The following is a 19767-nucleotide window of genomic DNA, read 5'->3' on the forward strand; positions in this document are numbered from 1 at the left end:
CCTGAGAAGAAGGACCCAGGCAGCTGTCATGGGCTTTTCCGCCATCTGTGTACACAATGGCTTGCCTGTCTCCCTGAGGGGAAGGGGCACTGAGAGGGAGGTCCAGGTTCCTCATCCCCCTCTCGTTTAGACTCTGCTGCATGGAGCCCACAGCAACAGCGATGGAGTGTAGGTCAGATTGCATATGGCTCAAGGGTCAACCAGACTCATCACCAGCTCACCAGACTCGACTGAGGAAGCCATATGCTCAAATGCCTGGGACATGGCTGACGTCATTGTTTGCATGGACTCCTCCTTGGCACGCTCAAAGCCACGCATGACATCAGGCAACTCCAGCAGACTTCTCATAGCAACAAACAGAGGATCATCATGAATTTGGGGGCTGAGCAGGGGCCAGGTCATCAGCAATCCTCCGATTCACAGGGGACCCAGCTGTCACATGCTCCCTCAGCTGTTGGGACGCGTCTGTGTCATGCACATCAGCCTGTGGCCCAAATTTTATTCTTAAACCCCAACCCCCCACCCCCATCCCATGGACCATGTGGATGTATCTGCGCTGGCGGAGGTGGAAGAAGAGGTGCGTGACGGTGCAACCTCTGGGGCATTGGCTTCTTATTCCTCCCCAGAGGAGGAGTCTTGGGTCATGTGGCTTTCTGTGACATGAGAGCGGGCACCTGCATTGGAGACACAAACAGAGGCACTTTAAGCATCTGATGCACTTGAATTCTCTCAATTTCCTCTATTGCCACATATGGCTGCAAGAGCAGAGATGTCACTTCATCTTACGCCTTGTGGCTCCTGCCTCGCCATCTGCATTCGCCCTGCCTCCCTCCCCTCTCGATCTCCGATGTCTCCTCCTCAGCCTTGGTCAGCAGCCTCATGTCGGGGACTCCACCTCCTGTTCTAGCATGCTCACAATGGTTGTGGCTTTGTTTATTCTGCAGGAGACAGTGCAGAATTAATGACATGGCAAATGATGCATCACAACCATTGTATGCATGCATCATCATCACTCATTCTGCATTGGCTTTTGCACGACACATCCAATCACATAAACAATGCCAATCTTCATCTTGGCGCAACATCATTTAGTGAATGGCACCAAGGCTGCTCACACATTCCACTGCATTCCTTGCATACCCTCTGCCTTAAAGCCAGAGAGCCATGGAAGAAAGCAATGGAGCAGCTTCGCCAGGGCCACTTACCCTCGCCAATCTGAGCAGGTCATAGATGCACTTCGGGCACTGCACCCATGTTCTCTGAGTGATCCCACGGTTCGAGACCTCCTCTGCTCCTTCCATCCAGGCCACCTTGGTGAGGCGGGAGAGTCTTTGGACTCCATCTGCAGGGAGGTGGACCTCCTGCCTTTTCCTGACAGCCTGGAGAAGAACCGGCAGGGAGGCATCACTGAACCATGGGGTGGGACGCTGCCTGCTGGCTGCCATGTCATTCACTTTGGCTGTAGGGAAAATAAATGATCGGAAGTTGGTGGTGAATTTCACAAAATAAGGGAGGCAAAAACATTTTGATTGAAGTAAAAGCTTCAATTTAAGTTAGTCTGAAGATACTGCTGATCCTTGAGGCTGCAAGCACAGAATGTTTTATATCTGTGGCGATCATGGTGCTTGGGGCAGCGATGGCCAGTTCCACCAATGGAAGGCAGCCCCTGCCACATGTTCCCACACCTCCACCGTGCCCATTGCCACACACCAATTTAAATACAAAATCTCGTGGGAAACGGGATTTGCGGCAGAAGCGGAAGTTACAATATCTCCCGGTCCCGCAGTCAGGAATGCTGCAGCACTAATAAGATTCCACCCAAAGTTTCTGGCAATGTAATGATGGTTCTTACAGCCTTGGAGAGCCAGTACCTCTGAAAACTTTTGAGGGGCTTTTTACGAAAAATTGGATTTTTCTAAAATTGAATATTTGACAAGATTTGGAATGCAAATTGCTGAACTGGAGATGAGGGAAATTTTTTTATGCGTTCTTGAGATTTGGGCATCGCAGGCAATTTATTGCCCATCCCTAATTGCCCTTGAGCAGGTGGTAGTAAACCATCTTCTTGAACCGCTGAAGTACAGCTCTAACCATCTCCAAGTACCTCGACACCATCCAGGACAAAGCAGTTCACTCGATTGGCACCTCACCCACCACCTTAAACATTCACTCCCTCAACCACCGGTGCAGCAGTGTGTACCATCTACAAGATGCACTGCAGCAACCTGCCAATCTTCCTTCAACAGCACCTTCCAAACTCGTGACCTCTACCACCCAGAAGGACAAGGGCAGCAGATGGATGGGAACACCACCACCTGCAAGTTCCCCTCCAATCCACACACCATCCTGACTTGGAACTATATCACCGTTCCTTCACTGTCACTGGGTCAAAATCCTGGAACTCGTTTCCTGTGGGTGCACCTACCCCACATGGACTGCAGCGGTTCAAGAAGGTGACCTACTACCACCTGCTCAGAGCAATTAGCGATGGGCACTAGTGTTGATGGCATTGTATGAAACTCCTTTAGTATAGACCATCCTATAAAGATTTTAAGCAATTCACTCAGTCCATTCCTGGTGGAATATTACTTCAAACAGATTTATTGCCAAAACAAATAAAGTAAAAGGTGAAGTGTAAAACAAGGAAGAACTTTTCCCAATTTTTGGCATCCTCCTGACATAGGGCTGGATTGAGCCAGTTCCATTCCAGAATGGCGAAAGACCATATAGGGAGGGTCATGTCTTTTGATGTGTTTTACATGTCTGCACTGCATAAAGAGCACATTCTGCTTGGAAGAACCGAGTTCCCTTTTCCCCACAACTGGACTGTATTCCCTGTGGAAATCTTGACGTCTGTTTGTCTGAGGACATGTGGCTGTTCAAATGAACTTAAACACTGTGCTAAACATGCCCAGGGTTTACTGTTACTGGCAGACGCAACCACAGTGTGTGGCCCTTGACCTCAATGTATGATGTTTGTCAAGGATGATGTACTTGGCCCTTGGTCTACATTTGCAAGGTTTGACTACAATGTCTGAATCAATTTTACAGCAAGGTGAAATCAGAAGAGTCAGTCCTGTGGTCTTCTGGTACAAACTGACCTGTCAGCATTGTTCAGCCCTAGAGAGGGCCCAGGGTAGGTCATCACTCACAAGTGTAAATGACAGCCTGCTTGGTGCCAGTGGGTCTGGAAATTGTCGATACCACCATTAGTAAAGAATTCATTCAACAGTTGCTCTTTCCTGACATTTTCCCCTTCAGTATGTCAGGCCTACCATGCTCAGGTTTTGCTGGCGAGCATGTGACTCAGCAAGTGGCCACAACCAGAAAGGTAAGTTTTTAAAAATAACAATTGTTGACATGGAGCCAGGAGTGCTCTTCAGGCACCAGCCGTTTGTCCAGATTATTTAGATGAGGATCAGGGTCCAATTTCCAGCTGGACAAGTCGCAGACTTCGTGCCAAAACTGAGCGCTGACAGATTTCTACTCCAATATGGCCAGAGTGCTTTTCCTGTTCATCACATTTCAAATTTTTCTTTTTAGAGATACAGCACTGAAACAGGCCCTTCGACCCACCAAGTCTGTGCTGACCAACAACCACCCATTTATACTAATCCTACATTAATCCCATATTCCCTACCACACCACTCCATTCTCCTACCTACACTAGGGGCAATTTATAATGGCCAATTTACCTATCGACCTGCAAGGCGGCACAGTGGCGCAGTGGTTAGCACTGCAGCCTCACAGCTGCAGCGAACTGGGTTCAATTCTGGGTACTGCCTGTGTGGAGTTTGCAGGTTCTCCCTGTGTCTGCGTGGGTTTCCTCCGGGTGCTCCGGTTTCCTCCCACAAGCCAAAAGACTTGCAGGTTGATAGGTAAATTGGCCATTATAAATTGCCCCTAGTGTAGGTAGGTGGTAGGGAAATATAGGGACAGGTGGGGATGTGGTAGGAATATGGGATTAGTGTAGGATTAGTATAAATGGGTGGTTGATGGTCGGCACAGACTCGGTGGGCCGAAGGGCCTGTTTCAGTGCTGTATCTCTAAACTAAGTCTTTGGCTGTGGGAGGAAACCGGAGCACCCGGCGGAAACCCACACGGTCACAGGGAGAACTTGCAAACTTCGCACAAGCAGTACCCAGAACTGAACCCGGGTCGCTGGAGCTGTGAGGCTGTGGTGCTAACCACTGCGCCGCCCTAACTTGCATGCATCTTTCTGCGTCGCACTTAAAGGAAGCATACAAAGAAACGGAAGAACTCTCTGGGGATACAGGTCCTGGAATCAGAATGTCCCTCGTCTCAGAGCTGACATCTTTATGAACTCATCTGCTGTTTACTTGACAGTCATTCAACTTTGCAGCCTTAAATGGACACATAGCTGCACTTTACCTGGTATGATATTCCTGACCACACAGTCATGCATCCCCTGACGTACTTTGAGCAGTGCCACAGGAGATTTGTTGTAGACTGCTAAATGGCCAGTCTGTGTGTAGCAGACATGTCTGGACATTACACATTTTTACATTTGCAAAAAAATTCTAAGAAAAGTAAAAAAGTAGGGTAATGTAGGATGCTTCTGAACACCTGTGTTAAAAGCCGGCTTGGGTCTGCAAATGAAACCTGACCTGAGCCTGACAGAACCACATCCGACCCCGAGCCTGACCCAGGCAGGCCCAAGTCCTTTCCTTTTTTTCCCACGCCAGACCCGACCCAACCATCAGTTAAAATCTCCACAGATGCTGCCAGACCTGCTGAGTGGTTCCAGCATTTCTTGTTTTTATATGAGTTAAAGTCTACCTTCTGTTTTTCACTTTGTTGCTTATATGCACAAGCTTAACAAAACTGTAACAAAACCACCTTTTAAGTCCAAAAAGTAAATTAACATTGGAGCCACTTAGCGGAGGTGCTGATAGAGCATGTCCAACCCAACCCAACCCAACCCGAGCTCGAACGTCGGACCTGGAAGTGCGACCCGACCTAACCTGAACCTTTCAAATCCTGTTGGGTTCAGGTCGGGTAGCCATGCTCTAACCTGTGTTGATTTTGATCCAAGTCTAGCTATGAATTGATCACGAGAAACTACTCAACTGCAGGTGGATTGTTTAATAGTAAACCTAACATCTGTCCAACACTGTAATTAATCATTTGTTAAGAAGCAGTCAGTCATCAACCCATTGGGCTACAGAATCTCAAAACTATGTTGATGTAACAAAGATTCACCAGGCATTGATACAGTAGGTAATCATTGTAACAAACTCAATTGCAATGACCACTTGCTAGTAATCAAACCAGAAAGTATTGGAAATATACAGCAGGTGTACCAACACTAGAAAGAATAAGGAATGCCACATACTGGGTGGGATCCATCCTCTGAGGAAGACCTGAAATGTTATGTTTTCTACCAGTTTCCAACATGCGTATTTTTTCACTTTATCTTTATCAGTTTAACAAAACTAGACATTAGAGTCATTCACTGGACAAGCTATGGGACAAATTCCTGTTATGTTGCCATTTGTGTGCTGTATCAAAGAACAATTATAACCCTAATATATCTACAGTATTTCAAGTTTTAAATATACTTTTAACTGTCTATAACTGCTGTGTATTTGCACTTAAACTATTATAAGCTCATCAGTCTATGAAGTGCTAATAGGGTTAGATGAAATAGAGTGGTCGCAGGTTTGTGTAGAGCATAAACATTGACGTACCTTGTTGGGCCAAATGGCCTGTTTCTGTGCTGTAAAGTCTATATAATAGCTCCTTTTATCAGTGCTTCTTTCACCAGCACATGCTGCTGTCTGGTAGGTAACTTGTCTTAAGTAGTAACAGTTGCTAGGTTTCATTTCAATAAGATTGCATGTTATTTCTCATTAAAGGTGAAGAAGTTTCATTACTTCTGTGGAAGTATTTGGATTTTATTTAACAAAAAGGAAATAGAGCAGCATATTCACAGTTTCTCTGTTCACAATTTGGTATGCAGGGTTATAGCAGATTGGATACAATGCTGATAGTAAGCCTTGACATTGTGTATAGTTTGGTAAATGAGGTGGTATAGCAGGGAGAAGGGAGTTCACAGTGTCATTGGCCTGACCCAATTCCTGGTAGTGATGGTGGGGGAGGAGTGCAGCTGGAAGAGCTTTATATTTCTTGGAAAGGAAGAAACCATTTTTAAAATTCGTATTGGTGAGCAATTACAAGGACTGGTAAGAATGCTTGCTGTTTAATTCTTTGCCCTGCTCGGCATCTGCCAAGATGCCATAGCCCTTGATCATTCTTGGATTGGAAATGGAATGCCTCATGCACAGAAATGGAAATATGAAGCGACCTTTAATTTTAAAGTTGCAGCCAGGTTGGCACGCAGTTTTATATGGTAGCCAGTCTCATTGGGAAGTGTTTTATTGGAGGGTTGGAGGTGGAAATGTGTGCTGTACTGGCAGCTGTTGTGTGCAGGGCAATACTATTTTACATGCATGGGTGTGACCGCTACAAGATCCTCTACTGAGACTAGACCTACCTTGTGCAGCTGTTTTCACTGACTATAAATAGTTAACTTCAAGATCAGTGGTGTGGATGATGTCGCTTGACAGAGTAAGTTTTCTAATATTTTTATCTGTGGGCTCCTCCACTTTGTTTGTGGTGATCCCAGCTTGTGGACAGTTTTTCCATGCAGTGGCTTTACCCCTTAGCTTCCATGTGTGTGTTTTTCCTGAAGGCATGTAGACATACAGCTAATCAGTGAGATACTGTACAATATTCTCATCAGAACACTTTGTGTTGGTACTTTGTATTCTTAAAGGGGAAAGGCCCAACAATTAATTTCATCTGTTGCATGTGCCAAATGGTTGGAATTGCAGTAGGCAAGTGGATTCTGCTTCAGTTTTACATGCGTCAGGACAGGAAAAAAATCCAGTGAATAAATCTGAAGATCCAAAAAGTGAAGTCACTCTTGATGATTTGCTATGCCCTGTGTTATAAATGTTACCAAGTGAGGTGCATGCTGGAGATCTGAGCCAATACCGTCTTCAGTATTTAAACTGGAAGTTTCCAAATACCTGAGTTTGTATTGATTTTCACAGAAGCATTATCAAACAAACTTTGACACTGAGGTAAAGGAGATGGCATTAAGGCAGATGATGAAAAGTTTGGCACAAAACTGGGTGGGAGGGTGAGTTGTGAGGAGGATGCAGAGAGGCTTCAGGGTTATTTGGACAAGTTGAGTGAGTGGGCTAATGCATGGCAGATGCAGTATAATGTGGATAAATGTTAGGTTATCCACTTTGGTAGCAAAAACAGGAAGGCAGATTATTATCTGACTGGCTATAAACTGAGGGAGGGGAATATGCAGGGAGACCTGGGTGTTCTCGTACACCACTCGCTGAAGGTAAGCATGCAGGTGCAACAGGCGGTAAAAAAAGCAAATGGTATGTTGGCCTTCATAGCGAGAGGATTCAAATACAGGAGCAGGGATGTCTTGCTGCAATTATACAGGGCCTTGGTGAGGCCACACCTGGAATATTGTGTGCAGTTTTGGTCTCCTTATCTGAGGAAAGATGTTCTTGCTATAGAGGGAGTGCAGCGAAGGTTTACCAGACTGATTCCTGGGATGGCAGGACTGAGGTATGAGGAGAGATTGAATCGGTTAGGATTATATTCGCTGGAGTTAACAAGAGTGAGGGGGGATCTCATAGTAACATATAAAATTCAAACAGGACTTGACAGGGTAGAGCAGGAAGGATGTTCCCGATGGTGGGGGAGTCCAGAACCAGGGATCATAGTCTAAGGATACAAGGTAAACCTTTCAGGATTGAGATGAGGAGAAATTTCTTCACCCAGAAAGTGGTGAGCCTGTGGAATTTGCTACTACAGAAAGCAGTTGAGGCCAAAACATTGTATGTTTTCAAGGAGTTAGATATAGCTCTTGGGGTGAAAGGGATCAAAGGGTATGGGGAGAAAGCGGGAACAGGTTACTGAGTTGGATGATCAGCCATGATCATAATGACTGGCGGAGCAGGCTCGAAGGGCCGAATGGCCTACTCCTGCACCTATTTTCTATGTTTCTATAGTCTAAGAGCTTTGAGTGGAGACAGCTAAAGGCACGGCCACCAATGATGGAGCTTTGAAAATCAGATGTGCAAGAGGCCAGAATTGGAGAAGCGCAGAGATCTCAAAGGGTTTTAGGGCTGGAGGGGACAGGCCTTGGAGGGATTTGAAGAGGAAGATGAGAATTTTGTAATTGAGGCATTGTCGGACTTGGAGCCAATGTAGGCCAAAGAGCATGGGGCTTATCGGTGAATGGGACTTGCTGCGAGTTAGAATATGAGCAACAGAATTTTGGATGAGTTAATTTTATGGAGGATGCATGTTGGGATCAGAGGCCAGCCAGAAAAACATCAGAAGAGTCAAGCTTGGAGGTAACAATGGCATGGCTGAGGATTTCAGCAGCAGTTGGGCTAAGGTAGGGGCAGAGATGGGTGATGTTACAGAGGTGGAAATAGGAGGTTTTGGTGATGGAGTGGATATGGGGTTGGAAGCTCAGCTCAGAGTCAAATAGGACACCAAGGTTGTGAACAGTCACCTGCTATATGTCTCTCTCCCAGAACTTTGTATACCAAATGGCACGAGACAGTGCACAGTGGAGGGGATGTGTTCACTGTGTTATGCATTATTTTCTGTGTTTTATGTGTTTATTACCTTATTATTCCATTGTACAATACAACATCTATTGTGTATTTTTGCATTGATCGCTGTAGTACTTGCCATTCATTATATTAGGGACTGTTTGCTGTATTGTACATAGTGGACTGCATATTACTGGTCACTGTTCATTCCATAGTACAAGACCAGTGTGATTATTGAGCTGGCCTGTAGTTGCAGTTGCACCACAGTGATGATGTGACTTTCCTCTGAGGGGATACGCCTGCCTCTCCTGCCCCCTTCCCCCACTTTCACTGTTGCTGTGAGGCTGTAAATGAAACTTTACTGCAGGTTCAGACATCTGGCTTAATGACACTTGCTGCATTCTCACACTGAGTGTTAATTTTTTTCCCTGGGGTAATCCTTTTGGCTATCCTAGTGAATGCCTTGTTCAAGGAACACTTCAAATGATGGGCAGCGAGAGAGGTGTATTCTCAGCTCACATACAAATACTCCTGCAATTGCTGTATGGAGTAGACTAAACTTCAGCTTGGCTCCTTATAATTACTGTGCTATATATGCACTGCCTGAATAAACAATCTAATGAGTCCAGTGGACTCATTTACTGCTGGTACCTTCTGGCTTCAGAGAGCTAGGCTCCAAGTATATTTCCTGTCAAATAATTCTCTGTCCTGGTGCTTACCGAGCTGCAAACACACCTTGTGCATTACTTTGCTCAGATTTGCAAATGGGTGTTTTGCCTCTGTACTTGGAGCTGACAGTGTTAGCTTGTGTCAGCTGAGGGTGTGCCTTCTAGCAATTAAGAGTTCTATCCTATGTGAGTATTGGGGTTCCTTGGTCTGCAGGCTTGTGTCTGATGGGAGGTGTTTCTAGCTGTGATTTCAGTGTCCTCCAGGACCTTCTCCAGAAGGGTTAGTGGTAGGGACATGGCCAGAAGTTGTGTAGGAGCATACACTTTTAAATACCCCTCCACCAGCACTCATCTGTCTGGGGCAAGTGGAATTTTTAGAGTTGAGATGATGTGCATTCTGTATAGGATTAGAACTGGTTCACTCTTATTTCATCATGACTGTCAGAATACAAGCCTCTGTTGTGTCTTTTGTTAGGTAATCCAGGTTTATGTCCCAACAACTATATAGGATTACTATGTTCACTTACCCTGGATGAGAGTGGAATATCCTTGTCAGAATGCTCTATTGTAGTTTTGAAAGGAGGTCAGATGACGGAAAGGCATTCTTCTGAAACTATTTGCCAATTTTGGGATGACTCAACAAAGCATGTAAATTTTCTATAACTCACAAAAACAAAACCGCTGCTTAGACAACTAACTATAGAATGGTCTGATACACCAAAATCTTTTTTTAAAGCACTCATTTATACCACTGACTAATAGAGAAACCACATTAAAGGAAAAACCCTCTCAATTTGTTGCTTAGTACAAAAGCCAAGTTTCCTCCATTCATTCTTGTATCTTATTTTTGCAAATTTCAAATCTTCGCTTCTCTCTGAGGGTGCTGACTGTTCCTGGTCTATAGCTCCATGGACACTATTTGTTCTTCTGTACCTCACCAAAGTTAACCTTGAAAGTGAATGTCTGGAGGCCAGTTGATGGTTTGGGACATTCTAGAACAAAGAACTGTACAGCACAGGGACAGGCCATTCGGCCCTCCAAGCCTGCGCCGATCTTGATGCCTGTCTAAACTAAAACCTTCTGCACTTCCGGGACCGCATCCCTCTATTCCCATCCTATTCATGTATTTGTCAAGATGCCTCTTAAATGTCGCTATTGTACCTGCTTCCACCACCTCCCCCGGCAGCAAGTTCCAGGCACTCACCACCCTATGTATAAAGAACTTGCCGCGCACATCCCCTCTAAACTTTGCCCCTCGCACCTTAAACCTATGTCCCCTAGTAACTGACTCTTCCACCCTGAGAAAAAGCTTCTGACTATCCACTCTGTCCATGCCACTCATAACTTTGTAAACTTCTATCATGTCGCCCCTCCACTTCCGTCGTTCCAGTGAAAACAATCCGAGTTTATCCAGCCTCTCCTCATAGCCAATGCCCTCCAGACCAGGCAACATCCTGGTAAACCTCTTCTCTACCCTCTCCAAAGCCTCCACGTCCTTCTGGTAGTGTGGCGACCAGAATTGCATGCAGTATTCCAAGTGTGGCCTAACTAAGGTTCTGTACAGCTGCAACATGACTTGCCAATTTTTATACTCTATGCCCCGACCGATGAAGGCAAGCATGCCGTATGCCTTCTTGACTACCTTATCCACATGTGTTGCCACTTTCAGTGACCTGTGGACCTGTACGCCCAGATCTCTCTGCCCGTCAATACTCCTAAGGGTTCTGCCATTTACTGTATACTTCCCACCTGTATTAGATTTTCCAAAATGCATTATCTCACATTTGTCGGGATTAAACTCCATCTGCCATTTCTCTGCCCAAGTCTCCAACTGATCTATATCCTGCTGTATCTTCTGACAATCCTCATCACTATCCGCAACTCCACCAACCTTTGTGTCGTCTGAAAACTTACTAATCAGACCAGCTACATTTTCCTCCAAATCATTTATATATACTACAAACAGCAAAGGTCCCAGCACTGATCCCTGCGGAACACCACTAGTCACAGCCCTCCATTCAGAAAAGCACCCTTCCACTGCTACCTTCTGTCTTCTATGACCGAGCCAGTTCTGTATCCATCTTACCAGCTCACCTCTGATCCCGTGTGACTTCACCTTTTGTACCTTTCCAAAATATGTCTACATATCTGCTCCTCTACCTCCCGCTGGCTGTTGGGAGGCCTGTAATAAACCCCCAACATCGTGACTGCACCCTTCCTATTCCTGAGCTCCACCCATATTGCCTCACTGCATGAGCCTTCCGAGGTGTCCTCCCGCAGTACAGCTGTGATATTCTCCTTAACCAGTAATGCAACTCCCCCACCCCTTTTACATCCCCCTCTATCCCGCCTGAAGCTTCTAAATCCCGGAACATTTAGCTGCCAATCCTGTCCTTCCCTCAACCAAGTCTCTGTAATAGCTAAGTCTTTCCTGTCTTACCTCTGACAGTCACACACATGCAGTTTCCAGTTGAATCCACAGGACACAGAAACCTGTGTGATTCTTTCTAAACCTCCCCCCCCCACTTCACCCCCAACCTCTCCCTAACCCTTAGCTGCTGAGGCTGATTGTAGTATCCAGTTGTTGCTGCTGTCAGTCATCTCAGCACAGACTGGACATTAATCTGGTCTCCTTTATGTTACATTTACTCTCTCCTTTCCATGACTTAATAAGGTGGTGCCCCTACCTCTACAGCATTTGCCCATTATTTTCCTTGTGCCTGCTTCCAAAGGTGCAATATAAAGTAGATGTCAACCTTGGCAGATGGCACCCCTGTCCCCAGCACCAAAGGTGGTGGTGGATCTTCTTTATTGTATCCAGTGGCATAATAACCATATTTTATTTACCAGTCCCTTTTTCATAGCAAAAAAGCTTGTGCTACCATAACACCCTGGGGTTATATCCTCTTTCAGTGCTTTTAAGATTTTCATCAATTGTTATTGCTCTTAAAATTTCTTCTTCAGTTGGACCATACTAAAAATTACAGGCCATTCAGCTGGACATCTGGTCCAGGTAGAATATTAAATGCAGTCTTGAGAAATTATATTGTGAAACACTTCAAGAAGTATTACATCATCAGGGCGAGTCAGGGGGATTTCCTAAAATTGACCTATTTTGAAGTCATGCATTCTGTCCTTATTTTATAAAGTACTTTGATATTATGTAATAATTTATAGTTAATTAGTGAAACTTAGAACCATGTGGGAAGCAAAGGTGTAGAGTTTACTGGAGCAAAGGTGTTACTCTGTAGTACAGACTAGAGTTAGGAGATGTTAAACTGAGGTGCAACATTATCACCACTGGCAGGAGGCTGTAATTATGGTCTGACAAGTTTACATCGGCAGTTTCTATTAAAAATTCCTGTCCCATATTTATAACAGGGAAAAGTTGGCAAGTTTTCTTTGGAACAGAGGAGGCTGAGGGGAGACCTAATTGAAGTGTATAAAATTATGAAGGATCTAGATAGAGTGGATAGGATGATCCTATTCCCCTTCCTTGAGAGGTCCATAACCAGGGGACATAGATTTAGCGTAAGATGTAGGTGGTTTAGAGGGGATTCGAAGGGAATTTTTTCACCCAGAGTGTGATGGGGTTTGAAACTCACTGCCTGAAAGGATAGTAGATGCAGAAATCCTCATAACATTTAAAAAGTGCCATAACCATTGGGGCTATGGACCAAGAGCTGGAAAGTGGGATTAGGCTGGATGGCTACTTGTCGGCTGGCAAGGACACAATGGGCCACATGGCCTCCTTCCATGCTGTAAATTTATATGATTCTATGATTCTGTGACAGCTGGCTAATGGCATGCCCGCTGTTCCTGTTTAAACCACACAGTCTGGCTGTGGATCCCAAGCTTTTATGCTGGAGGCTTTGTTGCATTCAGACATAACTGCATGTGTTGTTGAATACTTAAGTGGAAGTCACACTTGAATGATGGCATCTCTTTTTTTGTTAAATTATTTTCCGTCAGTTATTAAGTTTAGGATTTCCATCAGGAATGTAATGGTGTCCTTTTCCTCCGCATTTAAAGCTCTTTCCCATGGATTGGAGGAGTTGAGGATCCATGTGGTCGAAGTGTTGGTATGGGCTTTAGCAGCTAATGCACAAATGACTAGTGAATCGGTTAAATTGGGATCTGGGGAAACAGGATCATGGCTGCACGTGGAGTGAGGGGAAGAGAAATAAATTGGAAATGAGGCTTCTTGATGAACTGTCAGTTGTAATCTCCATTGTTGCCAACATGCCGCCAGTGGGGACTCTGCTACAGGAGCTCCGCTTGTGATTGAAGAATTCCTCGTATGGCAAAAATTGTATTTTTATAGTAGGTAGACCTTTCAATTTTAATGCTAAGGTGCCAAAATAGTGGATGTCAACCAGAAAGGGGAGAATGAACACACTGAGATGGCCGATGAAAAGCACAATAGAAGGAAGAATTTTGAAATTAGACGGGAGATGATAAAATGAAGGAGCTTGCCAAAGAGTGTTAATTATGTATTGTGTTTAATTGTATGCACGTGGTGGACATTAACTGGGGATTCACTTGAGTCCCTATAAAATAGACGCAACTGCAGGTTGTTGAGTTAGAAGGTGTATGTTTGTAATGTGTAACTCTGTAAATAAATATAAAAGTGTATAAAGATTGGCTCCACTTCTATCCTTCACCACCTGGCTTTCTGGAATAAAACAGTTCCAGAGGGAAGAGCATTATGGTGAACCATTGAACACGAGTGGTAGAGTGGAAAGAGCAAGGTAAAAGGACATGCCCACTGTTAGAGGATAATAGGGTATATGCTGAAATGCAGAGCAGATGGAATTCACTAAAGCAATGTGGGGCCATGAATGGATTTTCATGTGAGGTTGAGAATTTTCAAATCGTTTTGCTGGAGAACAGGAGTCAGTGGAACTTGGAAATATTTGGGTTTATGGGAGTGTGTAACTTTGTGCAGGTGAGGATGTGGGCTGTAGCATTTTGGATAAGTTGTAGAGGGATGGAGAGAGTTCAGCTGAAGAGAACATGCAAGAAGTCAGTCCTTGAAGTGATAAAAGTTTTTACTTGATTTCATGGAGAGATGGAGGAAAGACGGTAAATTGGTATTGTTGTTGTTGAGGTGGAAGGATATGATCTTAGCCCCACAGCGGGCTTGAGAGAGGAATTTAAGTTCAGGGTTGAACAGTATGCCAAGGTTCCTCACGTATTTTCTCAGTCTGCTGCAGAAGGCAAAGAAGCTGATGAACTCAATGTCAGAGGCATGTAGATGCTTCCGCCACCAAAGCGAATAGCTTGGGTTTTGCTGGTGCATACAAACGTAGGAACTAGGAGCAGGAGGAGCTATTCGGCCCCTCAAGCCTGTTCTGCCATTCTATAAGATCATGGCTGATCTGTTTGTGGACTCAACTCCACTTTCTTGCCTACTCCCGATACCCTTGACTCCCTAGTTTGTTTTTCAGACAGAGGTAGACAGATTCTTGACATTCAATGACCCTGCCTCCACCACCCTCAAGAGAAAATATTTCTTCTCATCTCTGTCTTACCCTTTATTTTTAATCTGTGTCCCCTAGTTTTACTCTCTCCCACGGGGAAACATCCTTTCAACGTCCATCCTGTCAGGTCCCCTCAGGATCTTATATGATTCAATAAGATCACCTCTCATCCTTCTAAACTCCAATGAATACAGACCCAACCTGTCCAACCTTTCCTCATAAAATAACCCTCTCATCCCAGGAATCAGCCAAGTGAACTTTCTCTGAACTGCTTCAAATGCAATTATATCCTTCAGTAAGGAGACCAAAACTGTGCGCAGTACTCTAGATGTGGTCTCACTAATGCCCTGTACAACTGTAGCAGAACATCTCTACTTTTATATTCGTTACCCTTGCAATAAATGACAACATTGCATTTGCCTTCTTAATCACTTGCTGTACCTGCATACTAACATTTTGTGTTTCGTGTACTAGGACACACAGATCCCTCTGTATCTTAGAGTTCTGCAATCTCTCTCCATTTAAATAATATGTTGCTTTTCTATTTTTCTGGCCAAAGTGGACAAGTTCACACTTTCCCACATTATACTCCATCTGCCAAATCTTTGTCCACTCAACCTATCTATATCCATTTGCAGACTCCTGATGTCCTCTTCACAACTTACTCTCCTACTTATCATGTGTCATCAGCAAATTTGGCAACCATACATTCTTTCCCTTCATCCAGGTCATTGATATAGATTGTAAGTAGTTGAGGCTTCAGCACTGATCCCCGTGGCACTCCAATAGTTCCAGCTTGCCAACCTGAAAATGACCCATTTATGCCTACTCTCTGTTTCCTGTTAGCTAACCAATCCTCCATCCATACTAATATGTTACCTCCTATACCATGGGATCTTATTTTGGTATTAAGATGAAGGAAATTTTGGCTTATCCAGTTCTTGACTCCCACATTCTACCTTACATAAATATGATGTCGTCCAAAACTCTACTACCCATGTCCTAACTCACTCCAAGACCCATTCACCCATAACCCCTGGGACTTGCTGACCTATGTTGGCTCCCAGTTTGGCAACACCTTGATTTTAAAATTCTCATCCTTGTGTTCAAATCATGCCATGGTCTCTCCTCTCCCTATCTCTGTAATCTCCTCCAGCTCTGCAACCGTCCAAGATATCTCTACTCCCCCAATTCTGGCCTCTTGTGCACCTCTGATTGTAGTCGCTGCACCATTGGCTGCCATACCTTCAGCTGCTAAGGCCCTAAGCTCTGGAATTCCCTTCCTAAACCTCTCCACCAAGTTTTGGTCATCTGCCCTACATACATTTGGCTCAGTGCCAAATTTTGTTAACATTGTGAAGTGCCTTGGGACATTTTACTACATTAAAGGCACTATATAAATATAAGTTGTAGTTGATGACACAGGAATTTGGAGCCTGTAGTATCATCCTTTGGATCAAAGCAGTTTAATATTAGCACACATGTAAACTGACCCCATGCTTCCTGATGATGTCACTAAGTAGTTATGAAGAAGAGAGGACAAAGTATGGATTCTAGGGGATACTGGAGAGGAAAAGTATGGATTCCAGCATATATTGGACAGGGCCAAGTATAGATTCCCGTTGATACTCGATGGGTTGAATGTCCTCCTTCTATGCCGTAAATGACTCTGATGCTCCACTGCAGTACGGAGGGAGTGCTGCACTGTCAGAGATGCCATCTTTCCGATAGGATGTTAAACTGAGGTCCCATTTGCTCTCACAGTTGGATGTAAAAGATTCCATGCCACCGTTTCAAAGACAAGCAGGGAGTTCTCCCTGGTATCCTGGCCAATAATTATCCCTCAATCAACATCATTAAAAAAAATGTGTCTGAGCTGGTGACTGCAAATGTGAAATCAAGTGACAGTGTGTCTTCTTGGTGTTCTTCCACTGCATGACCAGGTTGCAGTTCTTGGGTGGCTAAAAGGGAAAATGGCAAGGGTAAGGTTGTGCTGAGGGGAGAGGGGTAAGTAAGAAATGTGTGATTACACCATCTGCAGATGTTCTCTCAGAAGAGATTGTGGAATGAGGGGAAGTAGGATGTGAGGAGGAGGGTTAGATTTGAAGATACCATCATCTTCATGAGATTCAGCCCCGCCACCGCCAACAGTGGCCCTTCCTATAATGGCCAGCACCGTCTCTTCCATGGCAATTAGTCTGGTTAGTTCCTGCTGCCTCCGATTGTGTGTCACCTTCTACATGAGGGAGGGGAGCATGTCAGTGAGTGTCGTGCAATATATTTGGGTGATGAGATTGTCATGGTTGGATAGTTGCTAGTGTGTGAGACATGGCAATGAAGCTTGCAACAGCGCCAAGTATGTGAGTGTGAGGTGAAGCATATGAGTGTTAGGTATGAGTCTTGATTGATGGAGATTGCTGGTCGGTGGTGAATTGAGCAGCGCCTGAGGCTAGTGGTGCAGTTGGTAGGATATGGCTTTTGAAGGTGCATTCACTGACCTTGACTACCTGTGTGAGGTCATTAAACTTCTTCCGATGCTACATCCAGTGTTTTGGGGTTAAACTCCTGACATTTACTTCCACGTCGACCTGTTCCCACTGCCTTCTTGATATTTGTCTGGAGGACCTCCTACCCAGTCCCTGATACAGGACATCTGTCCTTCTTTCCATCTCCTCCGCCAAGCACTCCAGTGAGTATTGGAAAACCTTGGTAACTGCTTTCACCCATGATCAACCATTGTTCTTTGGTGCACATCACTATGTCAGCATTTCCTGCAGCCACAATGCATCTTGCCTTTAAAAAGTGCAGGCTGGCTTTAAAAAGTGACAACAAGTAGCCATATTGGGTACCTTACTGATGAATGCAGCTAGTGTACAGCGTGGTTCGCGCTGGTACATACAGCAATCATAAAGATGGCACGCTGCCTGCATTACAATTCACGGGCACAGAATTGTGCATCATGATCCTCATGCCCATATTTGGGGGCTGTACACTTTAGACCCCCCATTTGTCTACAATGCTGAGAGATACAATTATAATATTTACCGCAAAGAGCAATATGCCATGCTGATGTGTGAGTTGTGTTTTTCTGTGTTGGGATTTATTCAGTTTCTTTTGTCCTGATAAATTATTTTAAAAATATCATATGTGGATCACGTCATATTGCCCAAAGAGCATATAGAGGGGGAAATGAAGATGATTCCAACTGTTGGAAATGGTTATTTTGGAAGCTGGGTGGTATTTTTGGAGGGAAAATAGATTGTGGGATATGTTGAGAAGGCAAATGTATCGAATTGATCTATGAAAAAGAGACGAGCTTGTTGGCTTTAATTATCATTTATTGCTCATTAACAATTCTTGTATTCTTACTGCCACTAAACAGAGCTACGAGTGCAACTCCATAGTAATGTCAGTACCACAGAGACGTTATACTTTATAGTGATTTGATTGTTGCAGTAGGGAAGAAAATGGTATTCTAGTCCTGTGGGATTTCACATTTTTTAATTTCTTGTTTCCTAACTTTTTAAAAATCTTTTTCCAGGTTGATGAAGATGTAGCTTTGGAGCAAGCCATGAAGTTCTGCCAGCTGCAAATGGCCACATCAACGCAGAAACAGGTAGCAGATATAAGCACTGATTGTGAGCTATTGGAGGGAGGGAAACTGAACGTTTATATAAATGGTGTGTGTGTGCACGTGTCTTTTCACAGCAGTAATCAAGAAAAGTCCAGAAACCGGCCACTCAACAGTATGAGGGCATAATTTGTTTCAGGAGCCCAGCAATATGGTCAAATCTAGTCATTCTTTATAAAAATGTCCCAAGTCACGTGCTCAAGATGACACTATTCCATGTTATGTCTTGTTTGTGCCACAGCTGGAGATTTCCATTTGATACTAAATTACAGCAGGTTCTTGGTAAGCAATGCTGTGGGAATGAAGACAATCTAATCACTCCATTGGTACATCAGTTAGAAATGATAACTCCTCCATTTTTGATAAGATTCCACTGAAAGTAGGAGGTTTACATGAATCTGATGTAAAACACTGATGTCAGTATTTAGATCACACAGCTCATGGCTGGTGACTTAGTGCAGCCTGATAAAAGAAATGAACCTACCTGTCAGCCTGAAATATGCAGACCTAGGGTGATAACACTGATGTGATACATGTGAAGTTGTGTGGTAAATATTGCTTTAGGAACCAGATGTATTTTACAGTTACAATTATTTGGACTTCTTAGAGCAAAATGCTACAGAATGAAATGCAGTTCAGTGAAGGCGTTGACAGTTTGAAGTGAACAGCTGCACAAGCAACAGAATAGATTCTTGCTTGGATGATGTTGCTGTATCTCGTGATGTGGACAGGACTCTTGTACATTGTGCATTGCTCTTTCTCTTTCACTGTCTCTCTCTCTCATTGATTAACTTGCTCTCATTCTCTCGGCATGCGCTCTCTCATGCACTCACTCGTGCACAGAATCATTGTCGTTCACTGTTACACTCGCTCAGTCACGTACGCAAATGCATTGTCATTCACTCATGCTCTCATTCACTCATTTGCGCTCAGTGATTCTCTCACTCATTCACACACTCTCTTGTACTTTTGGATATACTTACATTACTCATATTTTGCACTCTTGTGCACAAATTACATGAGTACTATGGAAATTAAGCCTTTTAGGTCTCAGTATCGGTGCACTTGAAATGGGTCATAGTGACCTCTCTCTTTTAGCCCCCAGCAAGAGCTGCCCAGTGCAGGCAACGCAGATCTGTTCAGAAATTGCAGGGAAAGCATCGAATGGGATGAAAATGTGGTACTGCTGTGTTTTTCGATGTAACCAAGTTTAGAACTTTAATAAAATTATTGCAGGCATTTGAGAAAAATCTCTGATTTCCCAATGACATTTTGGGTTGCTGTAAGTTAAACTTCATCAAAAGGGACAGGTGCAGATGATCTGTGGTCTGAAACAGCAGATGCAAACCAGCAGCAGGCTGTAT

At 44.2% G+C, this 19767-nt stretch overlaps 1 protein-coding gene across 4 annotated transcripts in view; it reads left to right on the forward strand.

Moving 5' to 3' along the window:
• Positions 1-19767, forward strand: part of cabin1 (calcineurin binding protein 1) — a 678888-nt gene that overhangs the window by 580061 nt on the left and 79060 nt on the right. For all 4 annotated transcript variants that reach the window (XM_068055415.1, XM_068055418.1, XM_068055416.1 and 1 more), the window contains one exon: positions 18314-18388. In XM_068055415.1, the coding sequence (XP_067911516.1) occupies positions 18314-18388 (75 nt within the window). The remainder of the gene's footprint in view (positions 1-18313; positions 18389-19767) is intronic.

Source organism: Heterodontus francisci, chromosome 23, assembly GCF_036365525.1.
Source record: "Heterodontus francisci isolate sHetFra1 chromosome 23, sHetFra1.hap1, whole genome shotgun sequence".
Classification (NCBI taxonomy): Eukaryota; Metazoa; Chordata; class Chondrichthyes; order Heterodontiformes; family Heterodontidae; genus Heterodontus; species Heterodontus francisci.